The 27,979-nt window shown below is 32.5% G+C and overlaps 2 protein-coding genes across 3 annotated transcripts in view; one reads left to right on the top strand and one right to left on the bottom strand.

The window, feature by feature from the left end:
- Nucleotides 1-937: 937 nt before the first annotated feature.
- Nucleotides 938-27,979, bottom strand: part of LOC125876532 (transmembrane emp24 domain-containing protein p24beta2-like) — a 125,010-nt gene continuing 97,968 nt past the window's right edge. Inside the window, exons 1-12 of one of the 2 annotated variants that reach the window (XM_049557740.1) lie at nt 11,532-11,835; nt 10,149-10,461; nt 9,677-9,817; nt 9,298-9,429; nt 9,007-9,216; nt 8,690-8,914; nt 8,257-8,604; nt 7,615-8,127; nt 4,122-4,331; nt 2,212-2,398; nt 2,021-2,128; nt 938-1,269 (exon numbers count right to left, since the gene is read on the bottom strand). In XM_049557740.1, coding sequence (XP_049413697.1) covers nt 1,136-1,269; nt 2,021-2,128; nt 2,212-2,398; nt 4,122-4,331; nt 7,615-8,127; nt 8,257-8,604; nt 8,690-8,914; nt 9,007-9,216; nt 9,298-9,429; nt 9,677-9,817; nt 10,149-10,461; nt 11,532-11,803 — 2,793 coding nt within the window. In that variant the 5' untranslated portion in view covers nt 11,804-11,835 and the 3' untranslated portion in view covers nt 938-1,135. Of the gene's footprint in view, nt 1,270-2,020; nt 2,129-2,211; nt 2,399-4,121; nt 4,332-4,421; nt 4,479-7,614; nt 8,128-8,256; nt 8,605-8,689; nt 8,915-9,006; nt 9,217-9,297; nt 9,430-9,676; nt 9,818-10,148; nt 10,462-11,531; nt 11,836-27,979 lie in introns of those variants that run through there. The other variant, XM_049557739.1, reaches the window with a different exon arrangement.
- LOC125876523 (WEB family protein At5g55860) lies at nt 16,592-21,807 on the top strand. Its single transcript, XM_049557724.1, has 3 exons — nt 16,592-17,146; nt 18,924-19,119; nt 19,739-21,807. Exons 2-3 carry the CDS (start codon nt 18,949-18,951, stop codon nt 21,593-21,595), a joined length of 2,028 nt encoding a protein of 675 aa, XP_049413681.1. The 5' UTR covers nt 16,592-17,146; nt 18,924-18,948; the 3' UTR covers nt 21,596-21,807.

Raw genomic sequence — 27,979 nt, 5'->3', positions numbered from 1 at the left:
TTCGACAAGGCACTCATGAAGAGGCACTCTATAGCACTTACGGATTAGGATATGATTCGGTTAGTAATGACTATAAGATTCTTCAGATTGACAACGATGAAGGTGATGGTGATGATTTGAGATCACGCAATAAAATCCTTGCACTAAAGAGTGGTTCTTGGAGAAAAATTGATAAACATCCTCGTGTCTTTGGCAGTAGTGTATTGCATCGTCAGTTTAGCACTCATATGCGTCGTGAGGACTCTTTGGCATTTATTTGTGGTTCATTTCATTGGATCGGTAAGGATAATTTAAATAAGTACTTTATGGTATTATTTAATATATCAAATGAGGTGTATGGAGAGATGTCGTTGCCAGATGGAATTTGCAATATTTCCAACATGAAATATATAACACGTGGTGTTTCGGTAATAGAAGGAATGCTCTATGCTTATTCTACTTGTATAAATGTGGAGGGGAGCACTTTTAAGTTATGGGTAATGAAAGATTATGGTGTCAAGGAATCTTGGACTGAATTATTTACTATACAAGAGAGAGAGATCTATTATAATATCATGCCGAAATATATGTTTGCGGATGGTGAAATGCTATTCATGTACATGAATAAACGTTTTTCTCGTGGGTTTAGGACATCCAAAGGACCATTTGAATTGTTTCCCCCATATGCTCGCTTCCTACAAGGATTCGTTTATTCAGAAAGTTTGATTTCTCCCAAATTACTTATTTAGGTCTTATTTATTTTTATTAAGATTGAAACGTCTAAATATGAATGCACATCTGAATAATTAAGATCTTATCTTAACCATTTTTTTTTATGTCAAATTTTTTGTTTCTATTAACTTGCCAGTTGTGGTTTGCCAATGTTGTTGGTTTTGCTTATTTCAAAACTGTGTTTGTCAACACTAATGTTGTTTCAACGAATTAAATCAAATTAGAGACAAAACAAAATAAAATTCCAAAAGGAATTGTAATTTTTCATTTGAGATTATTGAGCTTTCAACATTCAACTAAAGGAATTATAACAACTTAATCTCTGGCGAAAACCGTTCATTCTAGTTTTTATAGTACAGAAAGGCAGCAATACACTTGAAGTTCAAAGATTCAGCAGTATAAATATCTTCAGTTCTGTCAAAAGCTAAACTCTGGACTGCCCCAGCTTTCGTTCGAAAAGATGCTTTAGGAGGTAGACTTGCAGAACGCTAACGCCAATGAGAGCAGAAGACTCGAGCAAAGCTTTGTAGACTGCTCTTTTGCTCATTATTTCATTCACTGCATAAAATAGAAACGATATCAACGTATTAGAACTACAAGCTGTGGAGCATGCAGAGTATCATGAATCGACAAGATTTGTGAACATGACTTTTGCCATTAGTATAAAATTGAGATGCCAAGGCCCAAGAGAAACAGATCATATAAATGATATTCTCTTCTTGTTAGTGAACAGAAAAGTGATGCTGCTTGTGAATATTCGAATCACTAAGTCGCGGATATATAATATAAGTATCCTTATCCAAAGAACACAACCTATGTTGCTCGGGCTATCCAAAGTTGTTGCCGCAGCCGTGTCGGGATTCTCCAAAATGCACTAATTTGGAGTATCCGAAATGCACCTGTCGACTTTTTTGAAGAGTCCGAGCAACATAGCATAAAACAATCTCGCACTTCTTTAGCATTACCAAGATTTTTGAGCTTAAATGGTCATGTGCTAAAGGTCATGACCATTCACATATTCAAGATGGACGAGAGATATGCATCCTCAAGCTTGTAAAATTGATCAACTAAAAAAATGAAATTTAGATCTAACAAACTGAAACTGAAGCAATAACGATCATTTCACCAGATTTATGACTAACATCACGTGAAAAAGTGAGGAAAATGGGAGAGGAGAATTATCTCATTGAAGTGTACACTAAAGGGAGAAGAGGACTGTTTCTACTAGATAAATGGCAAGTGACTGGTAAAATTTTGATTTGCTGAAATGTGGGAGAGTCATATATAATAAATATGCAAAAGCTAATACCTATTGCTTGTCGGTCTGTCTGGGCCTCGAGCCAATGCTGCTCAAACTGAATGTTGTATAAAGCTTCCTCTAGTTGTCCAATGTGCTCAAACAACGGTTTGAAATGCTCTGCAGTATCATAATAAAAAGTAAGATATCTTGCAAAGAGCCCCCAAATAACAAAGTAAGATGAAGCAAAGTGACATGCTAACCATCTTTTGCGTGCTCATCGTGGTATGAGAAGTGGGCAGCATGTAGATCAAAGTCTATGGTTTCATGATAGGGTGACTTGTTGGTGAAACAGAAACGATAAACTCCTTCGTGATGGGCCACAAACTCAGTCTTCTCACTTATTTTGTCACGAAAATCATGAAGCTGCTCCCCGGAAGGTCCCTTCACCTAATTTCCACCAACATAGCAACATCAATTGAACAATTCACAAGACAGAAATTAAAAACACAGTTCTTCTCTAGAAGTGAATGTAAAATATGGTTCCTATGAAAAGCATAAAGAAACAATTGCAACAAAGTTCTAAACTAATGCCAAAGGTTTTGGTCTAGTAGTAAGAGTGCAGCACGTGATGTGTGGTAGGGCGCCCACCACGGGTTCGAACCCTGGTGTAGACAAAACCTTGTTATTTAAGTAAAGTTCCGAAGAAGGTTAGATGTGTGGGCCCATTATCCACCAAGCTTTGAACCGTGGGTCATAAGGTAAAAACCTATAGTGGAGTGACAAGAAAAGTTGACTGAACTAATCCTTACGTGGTTTTAGAAAATAGCTCATCAATTTACAGTTCCAAGATACAAATTTTGTTGAAATTGAACCCATATAATTCTAATTCTCAAAGTTGTGACTCAATTTCCCGCACCCCGCAAGAAAAAAGGTGAATAAAATTGATAAACTTTCCTCCACCAAATTGCAATTTATGGTGTTTTATGTGTACAAAAAGGATTGAAGTTGCAAAAAACACAAGAGAGACATGTAAAAATAAAGAAAAATATTGTTAGTTTCTCATCAACAATTCGAAAATCAAAGTCAACACAAAATTGAAAAAAAAAAAAAGCAATAACGCTCGAACAATTCAAGTGTCTAATGAATCTTACAATCAAAGTCACCACAAATTTGCAAACAAAACCAAAAAGGTTGAATTCCAAACCTCACTTTCATTATTAACAGTAGTTCATGAATCACAGCAACAAGATATATAACTAATCCAATAACTACTATATCACCTTTCATCTCAATTAAGATGAAATCTTTACAATTTTCAATCAGCACAAATTTAAAAAAATGCAAATTACATAACTATATACCAGCTGACAAAACAACTAAGCTCGAACAATTCAAGTGTCTAATGAGTCTTATAATCAAAGTCAACACAAAATGCAAACAAAACAACAAAGCTCGAATTCCAAACCGCACTTCATTTTTTCAGTGCAGAATCAAAGCAACAAGATACATAACTAATCCAACAACTACTATATCACCCTTCATCTCAATAAAGACGAATCCTTTACAATTTTCAAGCAGCAAAAATCACAAAAAATGCAAATTACATACCTCACAAGCTCAAACAATTCAAGTGTATAATGAATCTTCAAATCAAAGTCACCACAAATTTGCAAACAAAACAACAAAGCTTGAATTCTAAACCTCACTTTCATTATTAACACTAATCCAGAAATCAAAGCAACAAGATATATAACTAATCCAATAACTACTATTTCACCTTGCACCTCAATAAAGACAAAATCTTTACAATTTTCGATCAGCAAAAATCACAAAAAAATGCAAATTACATACCTCACAAGTTCAAAGAATTCAAGTGTCTAATGATTCTTAAAATCAAAGTGACCACAAATTTGCAAACAAAACAACAAAGCTTGAATTCCAAACCTCACTTTCATTATTAACAGTGCAGAATCAAACCAACAAGACATACAACCAATCTGACAACTACTCTATCGCCTTTCATCTCAATAAAGACTAAATCTTTACAATTCTCAATCATCAGAAATCACAAAAACTGCAAATTACATACCTACATACAAGCTAACAAACAAACAGAGAATAACAACAACAAAAGAGAACACAAACAAAAACATTAAAGTAATTTAGTTACCACAAGGTCAACACCCTCTTCACTATAATGCCAAGAACCTTCTGATTTGATAACAACAAACGAAAAATGAACTGATTCTCCCATTTGAACTTTATGTGAAAAACATTCTTCTCTATCAATCACAAATCTAATTCCATAAACCCCTCCACATCTCCATGCCACCACCAATATAGTCACCAAGATCCAAACTTTCAATGACCCAATTCTCATCTGCAATTAATTCTCAATTTTAATTTCACAAAAAAAATCAAATTGACCCAAAAAAAACATCAAAATTGGATTTTTAGAAATAGGGTTTACCTTTTCTTGGCGAAAAAATTGGGATTTTGGACAAGAGTTTGAAACTGGTACGATTTTGTTGTGTTTGTTTGACTTAGTTAAGGAAAATACAATAATATGACTTTGCTTTTGTCTTAAAAGATTGATGAACTAAACCCGTATTTGTACTCGGGTTATCCGTACCCGAAAACCCATATTAGTTGGAATTTGGTAATTGGGAAGTCAAATGGAGAAAATGACATAAATAGTCCCTCAACTATAGGAGTAGGTCTAAAATGGTTCCTGAACTATACACTTAACGGATTTAGTCCTTCAACTATTTAAAAACTTGTCAGTTTTGGTCTCTTAACTATACACTTATCGATTTTAGTCCATTAACTATAAACTTATCGATTTTAGTCCTTTAAGTATTCAAAAACTTATCAAGTTTGGTCTTTGTCCATTTTTTTAATACAAATAGCTTAGGTTATATTAATAGAATCTATGCCTCGAGAAATTAAATCCTTTAGCAACTTTTTCTGTTGGTTCTCTCTCCGTTACTTTTTCTTCAAATTAACCTTACGCGAAGAACCTTAACCTCAACGATTTAAAATAAAATTCACGAGAAAAGAAAATACAAGTCATAATTTTATTCAACAACGAATAAAATAAAGCATATTATTGTTACTTATGACTTGAATATGTTAAACTTTATTAGAAAAAGAAAAAAAGTTATTATCCGTTAAATCCAAAGTTTGTACTCCAACGATTTCATTGAATGGAATTTGTTTAATTTTTCAGAAATGGTAATTTATAAAATGGTAGATTTGCAATTTTTTAAACTTTTTTTTTTAAATAGATCAATTTTATTATTCTATTCATTTTATTTAACATAAAGAAATTTGAGCAAATTAAATAAAATTCGCATTGATTAGCATGATGCATGATAAGTTTCTCGAACAAAAACTATCAAAGTTTAGGATGGTGCGTATTAAAAACCAAAACTATTTGTATTTTAAAAAATGGACAAAGACCAAACTTGATAAGTTTGTGAATACTTAAAGGACTAAAATCGGTAAATTTATAGTTAAGGGACTAAAACTGGTAAGTGTATAGTTAAGGGACCAAAGCTGACAATTTTTTGAATAGTTAAAGGACTAAATCCGTTAAGTGTATAGTTCAGGGACCATTTTAGACTTACTCCTATAGTTGAGGGACTATTTATGTCATTTACTCAAGTCAAATGGTAAGACTTTAGAAGATTCTGGTCTTAAATTAAACATATATAGAATGTATCAAAATGGCGTTTAATCTTATGATATCAAATATGTTATTAAGAAAATTGTAATTAAAGTTATGTTAAAAATGGAAAAAAATAGTTTTATTTTTTTAAAACTGACTTAAAAAAAATAAAAATAAGACAAACAAATTGAAAGTTAGAGTTTGAACATTTATAAATGTAAAGTGATTCAACAAAATGCAAATCATAGTGTTATGCATTCAAATTTGATATTACTTTAGGTCCTTAGTAATCCTTGAAAAGAAATATTTTTGGAAGGATTAAGTTAACAATATTTTAAATTTTCACTATTTAGTTTATTTCAAATAACGAATAACTAGAGATTAATCAGGTAAATAGTCTAACATTTATGTAAACAAGTGATCCACAAGGAAAGCTCGTAAATCATGCATAAAAAAATCGTTCATTTCTTTTTCATTCGATGTGAAACTCTTCAATAATTACAGATATGCAATACATGTGCAAACAGACAGTGCAAAAACAACTTACTAAATTATAGTAAAAATAAGTATTTTCCCCTTATCTTGCATAAAGAAGAGAGCACTATACAAAGGCAAGTTAACAAAAACAAGAACCCCACAAAGCAAAATTTGCAAAGGCATACTTTCAAAAACATATTACAATCTCAATTCTCTTGTCAATATCAATTTTTTCACCAACACCATAAGGTAAAAAGATTGAGCATTGCCAGTGCTCAAAATGTGTCAAAATACTAATTTGTCTATCTACAACATATAATAATGATGATCATTCAACATATAATATAGTGTATGATGGAATTATTCACAGAGTTTTTTTATACGTTAGGTAATAGTTGACTTTGATTTTGTAAATTTCATCAAACTTCTCATTGTATTTCTATTGCTATCGAAAAATTCATGATTCTCAGCCTACCGCTCTTCGATAAATTTCAAGAGGTACTTGTGGAGATTTTTGTTATGCAAATTCATGTCATCTTTCTTGTTATGGAGTGATGTAACTTGACTTGGGTCAGCTGAATAGGTAAAGTTGAACAAAATGTTCTGGTATGTGCCTCATCCATTGACACTATCACCTAATTCACTGTTCAGAGTTTAAGATCCATAATACGAGGGCTTAAATGTTTTATTTAAGTTAATCCTAAAGTTTAATGTTCAGGATGTTGTTTTTATCATCATGTCAGTATTAAATAAAAGCTAATTCACTTTATTTTAAGAAGGTATTTATATTGTGCTTTGATTCTATCTTTCGTTCATTAGTTAAGCCGCCTTTTTAAAAGGAATTGTAGTAGTCAATCGTCGCTTAACACTCACAACTAATTAGTACAAAATCGCTTAACACTCACAACTAATTAGTACAAAATCATGTGATTTGTTGATAGTAGTTAGACTTAACAACTCAAAATTGGTTAGTACAAAAAAAAAATCATAAAAAAAGGCTTCAAGTTTTTTGAAGAAAAAAAAGACCATGGACTATACGACGAGGAATCAATAGGGGCGGACCATGTGGGTTCAAGGGGTTCACCCGAACTCCCTCGACAAAAAAATAGATTTTGAAAGGAGAGTGAAGGGGAAGAGGGGGCAGCCCTCAGCCGATCATCCAATTCGCTCCAACAGTTAGTCATAGTTTCCATTTAAACGTGTAATATAAAATCATAATTCTGATCATGAGCATTTAAATATGAAACTTAGTTGCACGCTTTCAAAGTAAATTGGAGCTAGTGTTAACTAGCTATTGAGGTTGAGGTCAATTATAATGTTATATGAATAAATAATTTGAGTAAAACACAATGCATTGAATTGAAAATCATCGTAAATTAATTATTCAACATGCTTTCTACGCTAGGAATCATAAGAAGAGGATTGTCCAAGGTCATATAAGGAAACCACGTATCCCTATTTCATCTGACAATTACATATATGCAATACATGTACAAATAGAAAGTGCAAAAACAACTGATTGAAATGCAGTGGAACTAGGTATTTTCCCCTTATCTTGCCTAAAGAAGAGAGCATTATACAAAGGCAAGTTAACAAAAACAAGAACCCCACAAAGCAAAATTTGCAAAGCCATAGTTTCAAATACATATTCCAATCCCAATTCTCTTGTTAATATCAAGTTTTTCACCAACCCCATTAGGCAAAAAAGATTGATCATTGCCAATGTTGACAAAATTGTAAGCATAGGTGAAGCACTTCCAAATTCCATTTTCTCTTGTTTGTATCTCAACAACACATCATCATTAGTGACTTTTGGAGTGACTATGAATGTTGTATTGGAAGAACCAAATAACTTCAACATTGTATCAAGAAAGGCAAACATGTAGGAGCTTGTTCTCTTGTAAAGCCATATTCTTTGTTCATTCCACCATCCAAGAATTGTTCCGCCACTCCACAGGAACTCAGCAAAACTATATATTAGTTCCGCGATTACCACATATGCAAATGGCAAGAACCATTTGCTGGAGACCTGAAAGTTAAGACCAAAAGCAAAATTTGTCAAATTTTTTTTGTAGACCAGTGATTCTGCTCGCAATGTGCTTTTAGTGCTAGTTTTATGTTTGTTAAGAAAATGTGATGATGAAGAGGCAAAAAATACCTGTGGAAATAGGGGAATTCCTTTGAGTAGACAAAACGAAGGGACGATAGAGTAGTACAGAGTTGCCCAGCAATTCGGAGACCAGAGGCAGTAAATGAGATATCCCAACACAAGGCCAGGATTGAGCTTTCCAAGTCCATACCAAACAGGGCTATACTTAGAAAACAGAATCATTAAATCGCCCTCGGACCATCTCTTATGTTGCACTAATATCTGATCCAACGTCGTTGCAGTAACCCCTACGAAGGCATCCCTTTTCGGACGATAATAAACAGATTTCCAACCTTTACACTTAATTGTCAACCCGGTCAGTACATCTTCGACTGGGCAGCCATACTTCAAACCAATCTGCCATGTTAATAAAGTTCACTACGAGTCAGTTACTAAACTGTGTGACCATCTCATCTAAAATTTGAAATGCAGATGGACATACCTCATTTCCCCATTGAGTGTTTAGGTCGTACGTTGAACTAGCTAATCTTTCTAGTCTTTCTTCTAACTCGTGCACATTTTCTTCCATCTTCTCAGGACATGCACTCTTCAAATCAATCCTAGCTTCCGTGCTATACTCTCTACCGTAAAGGGTGTCTCTCCTATGAAAGCAGCCAGTTCCAGTATACAAAGGGCCTCCGTAACCATCAGCACCGTGGAATTCCACCTTAAGTTGACATAAAAGTAACGATACAAAAATTTCAGCAATGAATATTCATCAACACCATAAAACCAAATAAAGATGTACAGTGTACTAACCTCATCAATTACTCTCAGAGAACCATAAACTTCATTTTTAGTGGCATTTCCGAAAGATTGTGGAAATTGCACGAAAGCAATTTCACGACTTCTTTCTTCATCCATAAAAAAGCAAAGAGCATCTTGAATCGCATTTGAGTTGTTCGAGTACATATCACAATCTACATTCAGAATTACTGGCGCATTGCTGATCTCTGAGGACACCCTGAGCTGAACATTGTAATCAACAAAATCATCCACAGGTTTATTCAAGATTTCACTTATGTGATGAGCAACTGGTACTAGACTTACCAATGCATTCATCGCCCCGGCTTTGAAATTATGGAAGTGCTCAGGATGCTTCTCCCGAGCCACATAGACCAATGTTGGCAGTCTTACCCCATCAACGTCCTTTGTCTCTTCGTCTCTGCTGTCGTTTAGTATCTAGTACGCGAATGAAAGCAGACATATAAGATATCAGATATGTAAAGTTGCATTTATTCTATCCATAATGTGATAGTCAGCAGCAGAGCTACCTTTAACGAAAAGAGGATTCAAACATTCAATTGAATCCCCTTCATCGGAAAATTATTAGAAAAAATTGTGTGTAAATAAATTGTTGAATCTCTCTAAACATACGAAACGAGTACATTGCCTAACTTGAACCAATATTTTTGTTACTTTTTTGTACCTGCAAGATAGCAGCATGGTTTTTCTTGGATGAATATGAATTCCATTTGGAAAATCCTTTGTATTCTAATTTTGCTTGATCTGAGACTGTCCCAGCATTGCATACAACGTCAATTTTGTTTGCCATCTCCTCGTATAATCTCTGTAGTGTTAAGAAAAGACGTTGGTTATCAATATCCGTATATATACCTCAGCATTTATGCTTGACATTCAACAGTTTTGGATCAATAAGTTTTGATAAACAAAATAAATTCTTTAAAGAACAGGCAAATCCTGAAATAAGAGTATTTGATTGAACACCGGAGTTTAAAAAAGAAAGACAGACTTTTGGCACATACCAAAAGCATCTTCAGAATTTTAAGGTCTTAAACATGCCATGATAGTTCTATGACTATAAGAGCATGAACGCGTCTTTCTTTCTGAAACAAACTATATAGAAGTTCATGTCATATAAACGGGAACAAATGGAGTACCTTCATTTTGGAAAAATCTGCATCAGATTGATCTGAAACAGACAGAGATGCAAAATAGGCAGCAGGAGACCTCGGCTCAATGTTGAACTTCTTGCAATAAGGAAGCCAATGCTTAGCAAAACGAGAAGCTTCTAGCAAGGCATAAAAGGTAAGCTCGGAACCAGCATCATCCGAGAGATAAACACTGAGCTTTTCTGGTGGATAATTGTAAGCCAAGACTGATAAAACTGTATTGATCACCATAATTGGTGGCTCTATTACAGGATCAGCTGTGCACACAAATACATCAACTCTCGGCAACTCATTCTCATACCTATTTCACTCAACAGTAAATAAGAATGTTAACAAAACTATGTTCTCTTTAACAACTTTAACTTAAAACTCTTAGACTAGATCATCACACAATTCAACGTGGGCACTAGAGCAGGCAATGTTTTGAGTTCAAAATCCAGCTCCAATTCCATTTAAATTTTTCTTTTGCGTGCTTGATCCATGAAAGACGAGTTGATAATGTAGTTAAATGAATAACTAGTGTTTTGTTATATCTAACAGTTCAAATGTTTAGACGAGAAGATCACACAATTCGACATGTTTAATTAAGAGCAGACAATTTGGTTCTGAATTCAAATTCCACATGCACTCTTAATCGAAAAACATTTTTTTCACATGCTTGATGACATATAAAACAATCAGGCCATTATGTGAGGAGCGAGTTGAAAATATAATTAAATGAATAAACGAGTACTCTGCTCAATACACTACAGCAACAACTACACCTTAGTCCCAACACAAGTTGAGGTCGACTATATGAATCTAACAACTAGTATGCCTCAAGCACAAATAAGTTGGGATCGGCTATATGAATCTCACTACTTCAACAGCTCAAACTATGTTGTCATCATAAAGGAGTTCTCAGCTGATCAGTAAACAACAACAACAACTACGCCTCAATCCCAAACAAGTTTGGATCGGCTATATGAGTCCCCGTAGCTTCATTTAAGCTCAACTCGTATCATCGTCATAAAGAAGCACTCAAAATCAACAAACAACAACAACTACACCTCAAACCCAAACAAATCGAGATCGGCTATAAGAATCAGATCATCACTGATTCATTTAAACTCATCTCATATCATCATTACAAACAAGTGCTCAACTCAATAAAAAAACAACAGTTACGCCTCAGTCTCAAACAAGTTGGGATCTGTTACATGAATCATTTAAAAGTCAACTCATGTCATCATAATAAACAAGTGCTAATCAGCTCAACTAACAACAACAACTACATAACAAGTCGGAATCAACTATATGAATCATCACGAATTCACTAAACCTAAATCTAACAGATTAAACTTTTAGATGAAATCGTCATATATAACATACCTCATTAAGAGCCTATCTCGAAATGTATGACGATAAATTCTGTTCCAACGAACAGACTGAGTGATGAACCAGTAAAAACTAAACCATAGTTCAGCTCCAAGCATTCCAATCCAAACATATCTACCATTTTCACCTGACTTTGGTATATTACAAAGTCTATAAAACCAAATCAAAATAATCCCACAAAAAAGTGAAGTTGCAAATAGCCTATATAATATCCTTCCTTTTCCCTTCTCTGTCTCAAATAAAGGCTCATACTTTAACTTTTCCATATGACTTATGAGTCTCTCTTTGAGGATTATCTTCCTCTATCTTATATGTATAATAATAGTTATTTAAATATATTTTTGCATTAACAAAGAGAAATCCATACGTTTGTGGTGACGTATTGATGATTTTGCACGAATTCAACTATGGCAACTCGAAATGATTAATTATTACTGTTTCAATTTGTATGTATTATTCTTTATTTCGGACCTCTTTTCATCTGTAAATATTTAAAACATATAAAATTAAAATATATTTTGATACCTTTAGAATTAATTTCTATTTTCTAAAACTTAATACCAAGTCTGACAATCAATTTGAAACTTAAAAAGTTGTAATGTTTTTGAATATTAGCAAATATTATTTTTCAAAAGCTGAAAAAATATAAATTATTGTAATAAAGTAATTTATGAAACACAATTTTATTTTTTGTGTAGATTTCCAACATATTTTTTTTTATAAAATACTTCTTAAAGTAAGTAAAATTTCAAAAGTTTAATCATGTTATTTTACACGGAAAAAAGTAGGATCCCCAGCCAAATAGTTGGTAGCCACTAGTTGCTCAAATAAATATATATAAAATATATATAGTGGAGGTCTCCATGTGACTACGACAGTTTTGTCCTCTACATTTAACAAAATAGTAATCACTGAGTTTTACGTAATTTATTTTCAAATAAGATGTCTCTTTCTTAAATTTAACAACTCTTCAAATTTTCAAATAAAAGCATTTTAATATATTGTATATGTTTTTAATTTAAAATTAACTAAATATAAAAATCTTTTTATTTTTATAAATTATGTAGCGGATAAAACTAAAACAAAAAAAAATTGGAAGTATGAACGACCATACTCTTAAATGGACCCCAAAAGGCCAAAATTATTTAAAAACTAGATGGTTGGTGAACTTTTTCTTTTGAGACTTTCAAAAAAAAAAACACATGATGGAGTTCTTATTTGGACCGTGCAATAGAAAATTATAATTTTGGTCATGAACATTTCGATGTGAAACTTTGATAATGATTTTAACTCTCAAATTCTACGAAAAAACATAAAGACTGACTTATATCTTGTTTTGATAGTTATTATCCGTTATATTATATTATTAATCTAAATATAATATTTTTTTAATTATTATTTAAGTTTTATTATACCATATCATTAATTATTGATTCAATATAATCGTATCATTACTTTAATATTTTCTTCTCCTTTTATCGTTTACTTATTATTTAATAGTTTTAATTTTATCATTTTACTCCACCGTCTTTATTTATTATTTATCCTACCATTTCGTAATACCTCCATCCTGCCCTATAATTGCCTGTAAATTTATGATTTACGTCATGAACATGAATATTATGTAACGATGAAGAACGATACAATCACATACAACTATAATACAATTAATCCAAATGTTATATTCATACAACAATACAACACGACACATTATAAAACAATCCATCATAGTCATCCAAACAAAAGTGTTTTTTTAAATGAACAAAAATAAATTTGAGTGAAAAACAACGCATTTAATTGAAAAATCATCCTAAATTAAATTAATTAATCAACATGCATGCTACGCTAGGAATTACAAGCATATATGAAAAGTTAAAATAAATCAATCAACTGATCTACTAAAAAACCGTTGGAGTATTATTAATATTCACTTGTGACACCTAAAGTGATCAGCTTGTTGATACATAGTTTTACATTTCTCAGCCAATTGACCCGACCCGTCATCATCAAATTCGCAAATTTCCACCGTAGCTTTCCTCTGATCCAACCCTTGACTCGCCGGAATACCTTTGCCGTGTAATTGACACAACCGCGATAATTCGTTCACATCGAGTTCTCGTTCAACTTGCTCTTCTTCTTTAATCGCTCGTTCGAGGTTCGATAATATCAGATCGTGTTTCCGGTGATCGCCGCCGTCCTCCACCATTTTCTCCGTCGCCATGACACTGTTTTGGGGGAAAATTAATTATTATTTTTTTGTTTGTGGAATTAATGTATTTATGAAGAGGGAATTATCTATTTCAAAGGCGGTTTGATGATGACTCAGCATGACACGTGTGTAATAACACGGTGAGCTGTCATGTTTTCGAAATGAGGTGGCACATTTTTAGATGGGATGATAAATCTGTTTTGGTTTGGATCCGACCCGGATTGAGGCACGTAGAGATGATAAAATTAGTCCATAAAATTGTAAATTATTTTTGTTTGAATAGATTATTGACTCATTCATTTATTAACGTAACTTAGCTTAAAAATATGATTGAGCTAAGTTACGTTTGATAGTAGCAAGGCAAGTGCACATATATAGCTACGATTAGATAAATATTGTCGTGATTTGAGTGATAAGTATCATTTATCCTTATTCAAAGATCTTAAGTTCGAGCCCTTGAATATGAAATCATTTTTTTAAAGGAATTTTTTATCTTATGAGTTTTGATATAAGACTTTTTGGTCCTAATTTGAATTTAATCGATTTTAATATAATCTATCAAATATATAAAAAAAAAGTAAAAGAAGTAAAAAAAAATTGTATTCAAAATATATTTCTGGGACACCTCAATTATGATCATCAAGTAGGGACAAATTAACTTTTTGAGATTAATTAAGCACTTTTTTTTTGGTCTTTAACATTTGACAAATTAGAAAAATGAAAGTGACTAGATAAACAATTCATTTACAAGCTTACATGTCGCAAATTACAACCTGTACAACCTTTTTTTCTAATTAAGGTATTAAGTAAAATAAGAGGATCTTATCTTATCTTATCTAGTATCAACACATTGTGTATTATGTTGCAATCTTTTTCAATAATTCAAGTTAAACTTGTTTAGTTCCCATGTGTAGTGGGATATTCTCAACATCACTAATATCCAAAAAAATATCCTAATAAAGAGTGTCTCTTTTTAATCACCTTTTGTAATGTAACTTTAAATTGATTGGGACCTCACAAATTAGAGGAAAATCAAATCAAACCAAAAAAAGGAAGAAAAAAACTCCTAATAGTTAAGGGGGTGGGGTGTAAACCTAACTTATAGTCTAGGTAGTACCTATATGTGAACAATTTACTTGCACATGGTGTGTATATTGCATCAAATGCATATACGACACATGTATGGTGATATACTAATACACCTTTAGGCATAATAAATAAAAACATTACCCTTAACTTGATGTCAGCTTGCAATTATGACCTTTTAACTTTGGATGTGCACAAGTAGACACTTAAATTTGTATAAAATTAAACAAATGGACACATTCGTCCTACATGGCACCCTACATGGATTTTTTTGTCCTACGTGGCATCTTATGTGTATTATGTCATTTAGGACATGTGTGTCTACTTGTTTAATTGTATATAAGTTTAAGTGTCTATTTGTACACACTCAAAATTGAAAGGCATAGTTGTCCACTGAAACCAAGTTAATGATATTGTTTATGTATTATGTCATACTTTTATCACTTAGTATCCGAGGATGTGACATAACAATTAATAAAGTAAATTAAAAATTATGAAGTTCAAGTGTAAATTTGAGTTGAGCTAAAAATAATATTTTTTTTATTTTTGTTTACTAGATTTAGACTTGATATAAAATTTAAGAAAGTAAATAAAATTTCTCAATTTTATGATCTTAATCTAAAATGATGTAAAAAGTATTTTTTTAATCTTATAATTTTAAAAATATTATATATAAAAAAATTAAAATTTAAAAAAATTTCAAAAGCAAAAAAAAAAAATTAAATCGAAGAAAATAGGTGAGTCTTTTTATGTGTCTAAGGTAATTTAGCTGCCTGGTTCACAAGTCATGATCCCTACGGAATTAATTGGAATGTTCTCGAACATCAAATTAAGAAAACTAAATAATGTGTATTGTTAATTGTCATCTAAATTTTTTCATTTTAACCATAGAAAATGGAGTAATACTTTTCCTATGTATGGTAAGTAGTATTGAGTGATAATTACCCAAATCTTTCTCTAGTAATTGTAATAGACTGATAAATATATATTTATTTTATTCGCAGATTTTAAATTTGAGGCTCTTGTGTATGTGGAAAGTAGTATTGAGTGATAATTATCCAAATCTTTCTCTAGTAATTGTAATAGACTGATAAATATATTTTTATTCTATTCGCAGATTTTAAATTTGAGGCTCTTGTGTATGTAGAAAGTAGTATTGAGTGATAATTACCCAAATCTTTCTCTAGTAATTGTAATAGACTGATAAATATATTTTTATTCTATTCACAGATTTTAAATTTGATGCTCTTGTGTATGTGGAGTTGTTTTTATTGTGAAGTAGTACTTTCTATTATTGTTATGGAGTGGTAAGTATCTTTTTATTCTTAATAAGAGATTTTAAATTTGAGTCTTTTACATGTAAAGTCATTTTTGTTAGAAAACACCTTCTGTTATTGTAATGAAGTGGTAACGAGTAAGTACCTCTTCATTCCTAATCAAAAGTTTTAGATTTGAATCTCTTACGTGTGAAATCATTTTTCTTAGGAAGCACCTCCTATTGTTGTGATGAAGCAACACATACCTCACTAGCAAGGATTATGATGAATTGATACCCTTTATCTTTATTTAGAGGTTTCAAGTTTGAGTCAGATACATAATCATCTTTGTGCTTTACCCCCAATGTAAGCACCTCCTATGTTAAACTTTTTTAAATTAAGTTAAATTTAATCAAATTTTAATATAAGTGCGAGATATCGAATAAAAAAAGCCTCTTTTTTCTCCTTCATCTTTGTGTGTTTTTCCCTTTGCGTGCTCAAAGACAGAGTCAGCTTTGGACGGTGCCATTTTGCTGACTTGGACTTGTCTTTTCTCTTTCTCTCTTTCCTCTCTGATTAGCTCATAGTAGTAGTATACATTATATTTGTCTTTCAACATACAGTTTTTTTTTACTTTAGCTTTTTGTAAAACTTTCAAACCATCTCTCAATTCAAGATTCCTTGTCTTTACTGTTTGAATTTTTTCTTTGTTTTTGCTTATTGCAACTGCCCATATCTCAATTTTCCCTCTTTTCATAGTTTCACTAACCAAATAGTGTTTTCCCCTTCAAAGGAATTGCCTTTTCTCTTCTTTTATACTTAGCTATTGAGGGTTTAGGTTAAAAAAAAGATAGTCTTTGAGTATTTGGGGCAGTTTTTTTTTGCTTTTTGGTTTGTGGGTTTGTGTTGATTGGTTGAAAGATTGACTTTTTGGAAGATTTTTGGTCAACCACTTTTGCCTATTTCTGAGAATTTGCTGCTGTGTATCAACCCTTCTGGGAGTTGAAAGATTGATGATTTCTAGGGTTTATGGATGATTAGGGCTTTTCATCATTTAGGTAACCACTTTTTCCTCTTTTACCCTTTTGCTTGCCTATTATTGTTGTTGTTGTATTTGTTGTTGAAGAAGGGTTAAAAGTTGAAGTCTTTATTAGACTTGGTGAGTAGAATTTGGTTCTTGGTAGTTGCTATTATACTATTGGGTAAATTGTAATTGAGAAATGTAATGATTATCTTTTTGAGTTGTTTTTAAATTTCTTATGGGTTTCAGATTGAACAATTGTCCTGTTTTTTTTTATTTTGTGTATTTCTTAACGCCTTCGAATTGTTAAGTTGTATAAGAATATGTATATGTACACCTGCAATTTAATGCACTGAAATGGTTTGATGGCTTCCCTTTTAACAGATTTCAAATTTTGTTTACCTAAAAAAAAGTCGAAAGGTGTTACTGTATATGTTTTTTGTGACCTTAGAGAGTGAAAATGTTTACATTTTTGGCTTAGCATGCATTGTCAGGGATGTTTGTAGAGGTGTTTGTTTCTCTGCACTCAAAATGACGTCTGCTTCGATCTTTTTTGTTTCACTTCCAATAATGAATGCCTAGGCAGCTATTCACAACCCATCATTCTGTATACACCTAGAGGAACTTAGTTCTAGTTTGAAAATTTTCTGGATTGTATTTAATGTGTAGTTTTTAGTTGATTTTACATCTAAACTTAACTATATCCAGGGGAAGGTCGGATTATAACAAATTATGATTTTCCTTGCCGTTTAGTGCAAAATAGAAATGGTGTGTGTTAGACCTTTCAATAACTCTCATCTAGTCTGATCTAAGCTTGTCACGATTTGCTAGTATATTATAATCCAACTCTTTTTAAACAAGATATGAAAAGGGACCTGTCACAAGAACACCTTAGTCTGTTGGCAAGCAATGAAAATTTTGATTAGGCCAATTTGATAGTTAAAATTCCTAAAGAGAGCTTCAATGAGATACTTGCATTTGCATGTAGTGGTAGAGACAACTGCTGCAATGGGATATTGACATCTTAATCTTCCGCACCCTCAGATACAGCGAAGCAGAGCTCAATATTGTTGTTCCTTTTAATTTGAAAGTACAGTAACATAACTCTCTTTGAATATCCTTGAGTCAATAATGTTTAACATGAGTGTTTGGCTATTCTCCTCTGACATTTCAAGCCAATTATCTTTTTGTCATATAGGAATTATTTGAAGGTTTTAGTCGGTGGATAGCTTGCGCTTGCAGTGGCTAGAATTGGAGATTAGAGTGATTAATTTTGGGGAATGAAGTGCATTTCATAGACATAGCACCCCCTCCCCACTTTCTTTTCTTTCTGACAAGTCATGTGTACATACAGCTCTCTGAGTATGACATAACATGACCATTATTTAAATGAAAGAAGAAGTCGAAAACAACCTACTCCCCTTAGTGTGACAAAAGGGAGCGTCTTTCTGTATATGTTTATTGTGACCTTAGAGAGTGAAAATGTCTACATTTTTGGCTTAGCATACATTGTCAATAATGGTTGTAGAGGTATTTGCTTCTGTGCACTCAGAAAGACATCTGTTTCTTATAATAAATGCCTAGGCAGCTATTCGCAATCCATCATTAAGATTTTCAAATTCTTATAAAAAAATTGGTTAAAGAATTTCAAGTAAAAGGAGGACGCTGATGTTAAATATACCTAGCTTGTATTGCATGATGACCACTTGTAAACTGGTATATCAAGCTTCTGTGCTACTCTTATCCACAATGTTGAAATTCCGTCTGTGTTTTTGGTCACTCCCAGTAAACTTTTCTTTGCTTTTTGTTGGTAGGCGATTTTATTTAAAAGATTAAAATATGGTTTCAAAAGACCGTAAGAAACCTACTGGATCTCCAAAAGTACAAGTTGGGGAGATAGATACAAGTGCACCATTTCAGTCTGTCAAAGATGCTGTTAACTTGTTTGGGGAAGGTGCTTTCTCAGGGGAAAAACCTGCAATCAGGAAGCCAAGACCTCAGTCCGCAGAGGTAAATAATACTGTGGTTCAAAATGTATATCGTTATCCTGAATGGAGAAGCTTGGTGTTTTTATTATGACATTTTATCTGCATTGTTTGTGCTAAACATTCGTTTTATGATTAAGATTGAATTAATACCTTATTGAGCTTTCTTCTCCCTCTCCTATTTCCAAGATCAAAACAAAGAAAAGTTGGAGAATGGACATCTAAGCAAAGTTTCCTTTTGTCTAACAAATACTTGTAATTTGTCTTTTACATCAAGTAAATCATGCTGTCATAGAAATTTGTGCGTGCATGCATCTCCATTTATTCATCAAACTTTTTTCTGGTGTATTGTGTCTTTGAAGCATCTGGTTTCTTTGATTATTCAAATGTTTTCACATGGTGTTTAATGACTTCAAAGTGTTCATAATTATTTGGTGCTTCATTTTAGAGTTTCAGAAATTTTTCACTAAATGGTAAATACGCTCATACTTGAGTCTTTTGAGTACTGAATTGAGTGTAACATGTAATCAGGTGCTCTCAGGAGTGCATGAATGCAAAAGTATTTACACCTAAGGATTGGTTAGTGTTCTGAGACAGCAATAAAATAGCCTCACCTAAGTACCCTTATCTTGTCTTGATTTCAGAGGGTACTGGCAAAGGAAACACGGCTTCACTTAGCCCAGAAAGAGCTGAACAAGTTGAAGGAACAGTTGAAAAATGCAGAAACCACTAGAGCCCAAGCACTTACTGAGCTCGAAAGGGCAAAACGGACCGTTGATGACCTCACCAAAAAGCTTAAAATTGTTTGCGAGTCGAAGGATTTGGCTGTCAAGGCGACAGAAGCAGCAAAGAGTCAGGTGAACCAACTTGAAGCACCAAATGATGGCTCTGTTATGGGGAAGGATGGTTCTTGGAAAGTGGATCTGGAAACTGCAAGAGAAAAGTATATGGCTGAAATAGCTGATCTTGATAAAGCAAAACAAGAGCTGAGGAAAATCCGCCAGGATTGCAATACATTTATGGAAGAAAAAACTGGCGCTATTGAGCAGGCAGCAGAAGCTGAGCGTACTGCCAAAGCAAATATGGAAAGAGCTAGTGAGCTCTCCAAGGAAATAGCAGCTGTCCACGAGTCGGTTGATCAACTAAAACTTGCTTGTGTGCAGGAGCAGGAAGAGGAGGCAAAGATTTATGCTGAAAAGAATGTCCAGAAGCAGTCCTACAAGGCTAAACTTGAAGAGTCAGCAGAGAAGTTACTTGCTTTGAAGAAAGAGACTGATGCAGATTTAGCCAAGAGTCTTGAAGCACAGTTAGCTGAAACAATGTCTGAAATTGAAGCTTTGAGGAAAGAAATGGACAGTGCGATGTCTTCTGACCTTGATACGGTGAAAGTTGTCACTGCAGAGCTGGATGATGCTAAGGAATCACTACTTAAGGTTGCAGAAGAAGAGAGTACTCTCCAAACCTTGGTGGAGACCCTTAAACTGGACCTGGAGAATGTCAAGAAAGAACATTCTGATCTGAAGGAGAAGGAGGCAGAGACGGAATCACTTGCTGGGGGTCTGCATGTCAAGCTCCGGAAAGCCAAATCTGAGCTTGAAGTAGCAGTTGCAGAAGAAGCCAAAGCAAGAGGTGCTTCTGAAGAAATGATCTCCACTCTCCACCAGCTGACCTTGGAGACTGAAAACGCAAAGCTTGAAGCTGAAGAGATGAAAATGCAAGCAGAAGAGTTAAAGAAAGAAGCTGAAGCCACTAGAATGGCGCTTGAAGAAGCAGAAAAGAAGCTTAAAGTGGTGATGGAAGAAGCTGAAGAAGCAAAATCAGCTGAGGCTGAGGCTCGTGATCAAATTAAGATTTTATCTGAAAAAACCACAGCTGCACGATCCTCAACTTCTGAGGCTGGTGCTCGTATTACTTTATCAAAAGATGAGTTTGACTCATTGAGCCGTAAAGTTGAAGAACTTGATAATTTAGCAGAAATTAGAGTGGGAGCTGCAATGGCTCAGGTAGAGGCAGTGAAAGCAAGTGAGAATGAGGCCCTCAAGAAGTTGGAGGCTACTCAAAAGGAGATTGATTATATAAAAATTGCAACTCAGGAAGCCTTGAAGAAGGCAGAGATGGCAGAAGCTGCCAAGAAGGCCGTAGAAGGGGAGCTTAGAAGGTGGCGAGAACGTGAGCAAAAGAAGGCAGCTGAGGCAGCTTCTCGTATTCTTGCTGAAACACATATGAACTACAGATCATCTCCTCAAAGTTACACAGTTCAGAAGGAGAAACCATCTGAGAAATTCATGGAATCACATTTAAAGATGCACTCACCCATTGAAACCAAGAAGCAAAACACACAAGAGAACATAATGATAACGCACAAGTTGCAGAAAGCAAAGACATCAGTGTCAAAGAAGAAAGTATTGATGCCTAGTATCAGTGGCATTTTCCACAAGAAGAAAACCCAAGTAGAGGGAAATTCTCCATCATATCTTCCTGGAGAGAAACCTGTTTGGTAACATTTTGTGCAAAATATGTGTGGTGGAGAGGAACTGGTCTCTATGCCATGGATTGTGTGTATATCTGAAACCTGTGGAGCAGCAATTCTTTCCCCTTTCACTTTTGGTATTTATTGCGTGTCTGCAACTTCTTAGAGTTATTATATACATTTGTCTCCTATAATAATAATATGCTTACGGACTTGTCTACTCCACTTGGGGAATTACACTAGGGTATGTTTTGTTGTTGTTGCTTATGGAACTCGTCTCGTCACTTCACTATCCTTGACTTCCATTGACAAAGGAAAAAATTGAGTCTTTTTTTCTTCTTTTTTCTTTGGTTTCTTCCCTTGCTAATATGTTTTTTTCCTTTGGTTAGCATGATCAGTACGAGCCGCTTGTAAGGATCCTATCTCGTATGTGATGTGAATTTGAATTAGTCGTAGAAATGAATTTTGAATGTTAAAAAGGATTAAACAAGAGAACAAGGAGAATAAATGCTTGTAATAGTTATTTATTAAGGACCTACTTGGTCATAATAATTGTTTACCTTTTTTTGGAATGATTTTTCATTTTATTTGAAAATTAGCGCTTGGATTTTGTGGTAAATAAATAGGCTATTTCAAATGTTAAGTTGTAGTAATGAGTGCACTTATACTGATAAATAATAATATAAGAAATTCATTATATTATCGATATATATAACTTAAATTCAAGAAAACCTTACCTTATTAATGTCAAATATCTTGATTCTAGGTTATAACATAATCATTTTTTTCTCATTTCTAGTAATTTTATTTACTAAACTTGTTATGAAAAGTTACTTCTTAGAATCTAAATAATCTCATGTAAAAAAATGTATAAATATAGGTATCTTCTTCGTCATCTAATTTATGAGGTTTTACACTATCGTTTTGGCATTACGGTAAATATGGTGTAGCAATAAAAAAAAAAAAAATGCAATCATCTTCACATTATATAATAAATGGAAAACTCTTGACTTTAAACTTGGACTATGTTTTTGTTCCTCTGTAAATTAAAATGTTATAAAATATATAATTGTTTAAATATTAAATACTATATCATTTTAATTACATAAATGTGTGATGAATTTTTTACTTCATTTAATTAATTCCTTATTAAATATCTAATTTGATAATGTAGTATTTAAATTACATAAAGGCACGAGTAAGCAAAAAAAAATCATTAAGTTAAAAAAAAAAAGAATTACATACTCATCAAAAATTGGTGGGATTTTATACTGCTAAAATTAACTTATTTCTTAAACAATAATAAATAAAAATACAGATTAAAAAAATTCTGCAAATCTTAAGTTTTTTTTACGTGATTGAACCTGTAATATTTTGATATAAATATATAAATATATATCTTACTGATAAATATTATTTCTTAGAGATATAAATCTTCACGATAAACATATAAAAAAGTAATACTTTATGGAGTAATAAATAAATAATATTGCAATCAAGTCCTTTCATCTACTCTTATTGGAATTCTTCCGGACAAACTTACAAAAACAAAAATCTAAAATTGATGAAGTACTTTATGGAGTAATATTGTAATAATGTAGCTAAATCTTTTATCTACTTTTATTAAAACAAAACTTAATGTATTTGATATTTTTGAATTGCATTGCAGCAATATATTTGTATAAATCCATATTAAGTACTATTTGCAAATGATGTAGCATGAATTTTGGGATTACAATTTACAAGAAAGACTAAAAAAATTGTCAAATTTCTTCCTTTGGTTGATAGCACGATTTTTTTTCAATTGATTTTTAATGCGCACAACTGATTTTCTCATTCCATTTGACACCATATTAGTTTGTTTGGTGACTTTTTTTTATATTTCTCATATTTTTGTTATATTTTGATGTAGTATTATTGCTTCATATGTAATTTTATTTACTTGATATGAACATGAGTATATCTTATAGTGAAAACATGTTTTTTGGAAGTTAGTATAATTTTTGTTGCCGCTCATTATGCATTTTTTTTTTTTACTATACTCTTTTTTTTTCTTTTACTTTTACCGCTTATTGTATTTATGTGCTTGTTAATTGTATGTAAACATGAATATAAAATAGATATATTAAGCTCTTATTTATCTCGAGCTTGTATCTTTTTTTTTAAAGAAAAAAAATCGCACAAATTTTATTAATATTTAAAAAGTCCATATTAACTAATATAGAATATACGTGTCAAAAATTAATTACAAATACATATGACTCATTAACTAGAATCTGCATTACAGTGTTGCCCTCACAATAAATGTAATACAACGAGTAGAATCATGCAATTATTACATGTGGCTCAGTCCAAAAAGTATATTCACATGAGGCGCACATATTTTCATAACTAATTAGGTTATGCGCTTCTTATTAGTATCACGATAAACATGGTGTAGCGACTAGAAATTTGTAAATCATTACATATACATGTGGCTCATTGGTTGGACTATGTGCTACTATATGGGTCTCATGATATATGTAATGTAGTGACATGAAGCCATGCAATCATTACATGTGGTTCATTTCAATAAGTATTTACTTCATCAACTAGCTTACGTGACGCCCAGTTACTTTCATATTTGGCTAAATTGTTTGCTACTATATTGACATCATGATAAATGTGGTTCAACAGTTAAAAATATACAATCATGATAAATGTGATTCAACAGTTAAAAATATGCAATCATGATAAATACAGACGGATCATTAGCTAGACTATGCACTATAATACTAGTGGCCTCACGATAAATATAACATAACAACTAAAACACGTGTAATTATTACAATGAACTATGCATTATTATACTATTTGCCTCAATATATATAGCATAACGACTAAAACACGTGCAATTATTACAAACGGTTCATTCTAAAAAGAATTTTTACGTAAGCTAATTCACGTGAGGCACATATACTTTCATAGCTGGTTGTCAGACTGTGCATACTTTCATATGAATATTAGGATAAAGAAAAAATAGCAAGTAGGAATCTGCAACTGTTATAAATGTAGACGGTTCATTGGTTAAACTATGCATTAAGGTATTAGCCAAACAAGAAATTTGGTATAACGACTAGAAATATGCCATCATTTCTGGTGGTTCAGATCAATTAATAGTTAATTCATCGACTACTTCATGTGAAGACCAGGTACTCTTATAACGAGTCAGACTATACCTTCACGATAATTATAATGTAACGACTAGAAATATGCATTCATTCGATATTTACACTAACTCAAATGCTACACCCAATTATGAAAAAAAAGAGACAAAAGTACATTTTTAAATTTTGTTTTATGTAAGTGTCCATATTTCAATATAAGATACACATGCAAAGTGCGTACTAGTTATAAATACAGGTGACTCATTCGCTAGACTATGCACTATTGTATTGTCCTTGCAATAAATGTGGTATAACGACTAGAAACATGAAATTATTACATGTGATTCAGTTAAAAGAGTATCTTCTTTGTCAGCTAAGTCACGTGAGGAACACATACTTTCATAACTAATTAGGTTGTGCATTTCCTATTGACATCACTTTAAATATGATGTAGCAACTAGAAATTTGTAATCATTACACATACATGGGACTCATTGGCTAGACTGTGCACTATTGTATTAGTCTCGCGATATATGTAGTGTAGCAGCAAGAACACATACACGTATTACATGTTGTTCCTTTTAAAGAGTGTGTGCTTCATTGACTAATTTACGTGACACTCAGAAATTCTTTTATCTGACTAAATTGCTTGCTACTATATTGGCGTCATGGTAAATATGATGTAATAGTTAGAAATATGCAATCATTACAAATATAAATAGTTCACTAGCTGGACTATGAACTATTATACTATTGGTCTTACGATAAATGTAGCGTAACGACTAAAACACGTGCAATTATTACTAAAAATTTGTAATCATTGCACATACATGTGGCTCATTGACTAGACTGTGCGCTATTATATTAGTCTTACAATTTATCTAATGTAGAGACAAGAACATATACAATCATTAAAGTGGTTCATTTGAAAACAGTATTTGTTTCATCAACTAAAATTCACGTGATGCCCATATACTTTCATATCTAACTAAATTGTCTGCTACTACATTGGTGTCATGCAAAATGTGATGCAACAGTTGGAAATATGCAACCATTATAAATACAGATAGTTCATTAGCTAAACTATGCACTATTATATTATTGACCTCATGATAAATGTAGCATAACGACTAAAACATGTGCGATTATTACAAATTGTCATTCTAAAGAGAATCTTTTGTGTAAGCTAATTTACACGAAGCACAAAGACTTTTATAGCTGGCTGCCAAATTGTGCACACTATCATATGAATATCAGAATAAAGAAAATATAGCAAGTAAGAATCATTATAAATACATATGGTTGTTGGCTAAACTATGCATTAAGGTATTAGCTAAACAATAAATGTGGTATGACGACTAGAAACATGCCGTCATTTCAAGTGGTTCAGATCAATCAATATTTAATTTTTGGACTATTTCATGTGAAGATCAGGTACTCTCATAACGAATTAAACTATACCTTCACGATAATTATAATGTAACTACTAGAAACATGCAATCATTCGATATTTACACTAAGTCAAATGCTACACACAATTATGAAAAGAAAAACAAACGTACATTTAAAAAAAAAAATTAATGTAAGTTTCCATATTTCAATATGAGATACACATGCAAAGTACGTGCAGAAACTAGTTACATTTATATGTGACTCATTAACTAGACTCTGTACTATTGTATTGTCCTCACAATAAATGTGGTATAGAGACTAGAAACATGCAATTAGTACATGTGATTCAGTTTAAAGAGTATCTTCTTTGTCAACTAAGTCATGTGAGACACATATACTTTCATAACTAATTAAGTTGTGCACTTCTTGTAAGCATCACGATAATTGTGGTGTAACAATTAGAAATTTGTAATCATTACACACGTGACTCACTGGCTAGACTATGCACTATTTTGTTTGTCTCGATATATGTAATCTAGCGACAAGAACACATGCAATCATTACAGTTAGTTCCTTCCAAAGAGTGTGTGTTGCATCGACTAATTCACGTGACGCTCAGAAATTTTCATATCTGACTAAATTGGCGTCATAGTAAATATGACGCAACAGTTAGAAATATGCAATCATTACAAATACAATGGTTCATTAGCTAGACTACGTACTATTATACTATTGGCCTCACGATAAATGTAGCATAACAATTTACTAAAAATTTGTAATTATTACACATATATGTGACTCATTGGCTAGACTGTGTGCAATTGTATTGGTCTAATAGTATATGTAATGTAGCGGCAAANCTAAGTCATGTGAGACACATATACTTTCATAATTAATTAAGTTGTGCACTTCTTGTAAGCATCATGATAAATATGGTGTAACAATTAGAAATTTGTAATCATTACACACGTGACTCACTGGCTAGACTGTGCGCTATTTTGTTTGTCTCGATATCTGTAATCTAGCGACAAGAACACATGCAATCATTATAGTTGGTTCCTTCCAAAGAGTGTGTGCAGCATCGACTAATTCACGTGACGCTCAGAAATTTTCATATCTGACTAAATTGTCTGCTACTATATTGGCGTCATGGTAAATATGACGCAACAGTTAGAAATATGCAATCATTACAAATACAATGGTTCATTAGCTAGACTACGTACTATTATACTATTGGCCTCACGATAAATGTAGCATAACAATTTACTAAAAATTTGTAATTATTACACATATATGTGACTCATTGGCTAGACTGTGTGCAATTGTATTGGTCTAATAGTATATGTAATGTAGCGGCAAAAACACATGCAATCAATAAGGTGGCTCATTTCAAAAAGTATTTGTTTCATCAGCTAATTCACGTGACACCAAGATACTTCCGTATCTAACTAAATTGTTTGCTACTATATTGACGTCATGGTAAATGTGATGCAACAGTTAAAAATATGTAATTATTACAAATACAGATGGTTCAATAGCTAAACTATGCATTATTATACTATTGGCCTAATGATAAATATAGCATAACGACTAAAACACGTGTAATTATTACAAATGATTCATTCTAAAGAGAATTTTTTACATAAGCTAATTCACGTGAGACACATATACTTTCATAACTGGCTGTCAGATTGTGCTACTTTCATATGAAGATAAGATACAGAAAATATAGCAAGTAGAAATCTGCAACAGTTATAAATGCAGACAATTCTTAGTTAAACTATGCATTAAGGTATTTGCCAAACAATAAATGTTGTTTGCCGACTAAAAACATGTCGTCATCTCAAGTGGTTCAAATCAATCAATATTTAATTTAT

The sequence above is a fragment of the Solanum stenotomum genome, chromosome 9 (assembly GCF_019186545.1).
Source record: "Solanum stenotomum isolate F172 chromosome 9, ASM1918654v1, whole genome shotgun sequence".
Taxonomy (NCBI): domain Eukaryota; kingdom Viridiplantae; phylum Streptophyta; class Magnoliopsida; order Solanales; family Solanaceae; genus Solanum; species Solanum stenotomum.
Note: the sequence above shows the minus strand (reverse complement) of the source record. Positions and strands in the feature narration are given on the sequence as shown.